The following is a 3,226-nucleotide window of genomic DNA, read 5'->3' on the forward strand; positions in this document are numbered from 1 at the left end:
AGACCCCTTAGTGTCTTGCACCTTCCATGCTCATTAATTCAAATTCATGTGTACCCAAACAAAGCAAAACAAAAAAATTCTAGCCCTGCAAATAATGATGTGATTTTCAACTAAATGTTACAAGACTGCAAAACAAATTTGAAAAGACTCAGTTGTTATGATGTTTGCACAAATAGACAAATGTAACAAATGGTCACAACAGGGTGAGTCACTGTTTGCTCTGGGGTAGCCGCATCGAAAGTCCGACAGCGAACGGGGCGCTAATGACTATCGGGACGCTGTCAGCCGATAGCGTATCGGAGTCAGGTCTGGTGGCCGCACACAAAGTCCGGTAGGACTCCGATGGCGAGATATTCCGATAGGGTGTCGGGTTACAGCTAACGACTGCGCGCGTAATTGTTGTCATGGATAACACAGACTGAAATGAATTTCTGGTGCACTAATTTTAGATTTCTATTGTTTGTCTTCCGGGAACGGCTCGCTGACTCGCCAAGTGCATGCGGGTAACTCTGTTGGTGTCAATATCACAGTAAACACGCATACATAGATATAAGTGAAAATGACTGAAAAGAAGACCAAGCGGCCTAGGGCAATGGATTATAACCCGGAGGAAAAAAATACCATCTTAGCATTATTCGCCAGGCATCATGAGAAATTAGAAGGCTCATTCTCTAATGAATTGTCCCACAAAGACAAAAAGAAAATTAGGGAAGAAATAACGAACGCAGTTAATGCTATCAGTCCTACCGAGAGATCATGGGACAGTATTAGTGAAAAGTGGGGAAAATTAAAGCGGGACGTCAAAGTTAAGGCGGCGAAACGACGTTGCGACCGTGCAAAAGAGATGAGGAAAACGGGAGGAGGAGAGTGTACCACGGTGGATGCCGAAGATCTCGAATTCTTGACAGAGCAAGAACAGACCATCTACCATTGTATACCATTGGAGAAGATAACAGGTAAGCTGAATAAACTTATGTTTTCAGTTATTTATGTGTGGTACATTAACTCATGATTTACATGATCCTAACTCTTGCTATCTGTGTTTAAAAATGCCATTAACCTCGTGTGGCCCCTTGATCCAACGAGCTCTATATTGATTCAAGTCTATGTAATGGGCATTTTTTTGGTTTTTCAGGAATAATTGGCGGTTTTGCATCTAATGTGGCTGCTTCTAGTACGTTACGCCCGACTAATGATGCCCCATCCACGTTTAAGTACCAACATGATATGCCGCAAGTCGATCGGATACGCCTGCGAGTCGACCGGATACACCTGTCAGTCGACTGGATACACCTGTCAGTCGATCGGATACGTCCGTCAGTCGATCGGATACGCCCGTCAGTCAACCGGATACACCTGTCAGTTGATCAGATACGTCCGTCAGTTGATCGGATACGCCCGTCAGTCGATCGGATACGCGCACGCCTTCGTCAACGAAACGAAAACGTGCTAAGGGTACTACCAGAAGATGCTCAAGATAGAGAAGAAAAACCTTAAAGTGCAGAAAGAAATGTACCACTTAAAGCAGTGGTACTACCACGAGAAACTAAGGAGGCAGTACTCTTCAACACCCTACCAGTCTCCAAAACCCCTAAACGCTCAACTGACTGAACTGGTTCCCGTTGTGAGTGACCCCAACATTTGGCAACCATTCAATTCCTTAAATTAGGCCGGTTGTCCATTTGCACGTAAAGAACGCGTTATGCGTAGTGCGTGGAAATGGTATGTAGCTTTTTCAATTTGTTGACTGCACGCACTGCGCATTACGAGTGTTTTTACGCACACATGGACAACCTGCTTAAGCATTTGTGTAATTACGTGAAAGAATAAAAATGATTCCACAATTTCATTTGTTCGACCACTTCTTTATTAATTTTTATAAATTTTAAAAGCATGCCACTGATCTGCTATGCATAGTACATACACCAAACTTGGCAAACACGGCCATTGATGCCTCATCTTTACTTTCAACATGCTGTCTGTTGAATCGTTCTTGTGGATCATTTGCTGCATTCTGATAAGGGGTCATGAGCCATTTCTTCAATGGGTATCCACTGTCGCCGAGGAGCCAGGTATTTTGAATATGTCCTTGTTCAAACTTATCCCAAATGTGTGAATTGCGAAGAATGAATGAATCATGAGTCGATCCGGGCCATCTTGCATCTAAATCGCGAATAATCAAGTTTGCATCACACACAATTTGAACATTAATTGCATGATATCCTTTCCTACAAACGTACACCGCTTCATTGGCAGGGGGGAAGGGTCCGTGAATCGGTACTTGACTCCCATCGATGAGGCCGATAATACATGGAAATCCAAATCGGTCGTAGAATTGCCTCTTGGCTAGGGCAATCTCGTCAGCTGCTGGCCAACGGATAAAACGATCCATTCGTGTACATATAGCTTGAGCGACGGTATGGATGTAGTTGCTTGCGGCTCTTGGACTGATGCCGTGTACATCTCCCACCATAGGCAAGAATCCTCCTTGGGCGAGGTATCTAACCGCAGTGCAAAGCTGAAGGGAGGGATCCAAGGATTGTGACCTGACAAAATAATAATAATTATTTAATACTTACTATATTGACCCATTTCACTTCCCGAGGAGTTGGAGTAAAGTACGGAATTACAGCGTGTATCAATTTAGAGAAAAACAAAACAAATCCATGTCGGTACTAAGAATATGAATGATTGGAACAAAACTGCCCTCCCGCCGTAATAATTAAAGAACCTCCCCTTCATTGAAACCGAACGCTTGGTACAAACGAATGTAAACATTGGGAAACGTACCTGTGTGTGTATCTCTCGAGGGCCGGCGCAAGGATGTCCAGTAGCTGCGTGAAAATAGGCTTAGTGAACCGATATTTTCGAATGAAATCGTCGTCGGTGAAGTCCTCAAAGGGATTGACCCTTGGTCTATACACTCTACCATCATCCATGTCTTCAGCCTCATCAAAAAAAATGTCAGCATCCATGTGCCACATGTTCAGTGAATGTCTGTCGGACTCACTAAACGTGCTCTTGGCTCCGCCAGCGAAATGGCCTATCGGAGATGTGGCCAATAGCCTATCGGACACTATCGGAGTTTGTGTGCGCCATGCCGTATCGGTCTGCTATCGGGCCGACAGCTATTGGGGTTTCGATGCACTCACTATTGGCGATAGGCCACACATAATCTCCCACAAAGCTCCGATAGCTGCCGAAACGCTCCGACAGTCACTATCGG

At 44.5% G+C, this 3,226-nt stretch overlaps 2 protein-coding genes across 2 annotated transcripts; one reads left to right on the plus strand and one right to left on the minus strand.

Annotated features, from left to right (window-relative positions):
• The first annotated feature begins 249 nt into the window (after positions 1 to 249).
• LOC121387337 lies at positions 250 to 1,805 on the plus strand. Its single transcript, XM_041518385.1, has 2 exons — positions 250 to 956; positions 1,136 to 1,805. Exons 1-2 carry the CDS (start codon positions 560 to 562, stop codon positions 1,495 to 1,497), a joined length of 759 nt encoding a protein of 252 aa, XP_041374319.1. The 5' UTR covers positions 250 to 559; the 3' UTR covers positions 1,498 to 1,805.
• Positions 1,806 to 1,885: 80 nt separating this feature from the next.
• LOC121387221 (putative nuclease HARBI1) lies at positions 1,886 to 2,984 on the minus strand. The gene is made up of 2 exons (XM_041518246.1): positions 2,791 to 2,984; positions 1,886 to 2,546 (listed from the first exon to the last, which is right to left on the minus strand). Exons 1-2 carry the CDS (start codon positions 2,982 to 2,984, stop codon positions 1,886 to 1,888), a joined length of 855 nt encoding a protein of 284 aa, XP_041374180.1.
• Positions 2,985 to 3,226: the final 242 nt, after the last annotated feature.

Source organism: Gigantopelta aegis, chromosome 13, assembly GCF_016097555.1.
Source record: "Gigantopelta aegis isolate Gae_Host chromosome 13, Gae_host_genome, whole genome shotgun sequence".
Taxonomy (NCBI): Eukaryota; Metazoa; Mollusca; class Gastropoda; order Neomphalida; family Peltospiridae; genus Gigantopelta; species Gigantopelta aegis.

Bases quoted from the DNA above. Each gene is read 5' to 3' on its own strand.
- LOC121387221 (XM_041518246.1), bottom strand. From the start codon at position 2,984: ATGTGGCACATGGATGCTGACATTTTTTTTGATGAGGCTGAAGACATG. The intron at 2,547-2,790 runs GTACGTTTCCCA...TTATTTTGTCAG, and splicing joins CTCGAGAGATACACACACAG to GTCACAATCCTTGGATCCCT.
- LOC121387337 (XM_041518385.1), top strand. From the start codon at position 560: ATGACTGAAAAGAAGACCAAGCGGCCTAGGGCAATGGATTATAACCCG. The intron at 957-1,135 runs GTAAGCTGAATA...TTGGTTTTTCAG, and splicing joins ACCATTGGAGAAGATAACAG to GAATAATTGGCGGTTTTGCA.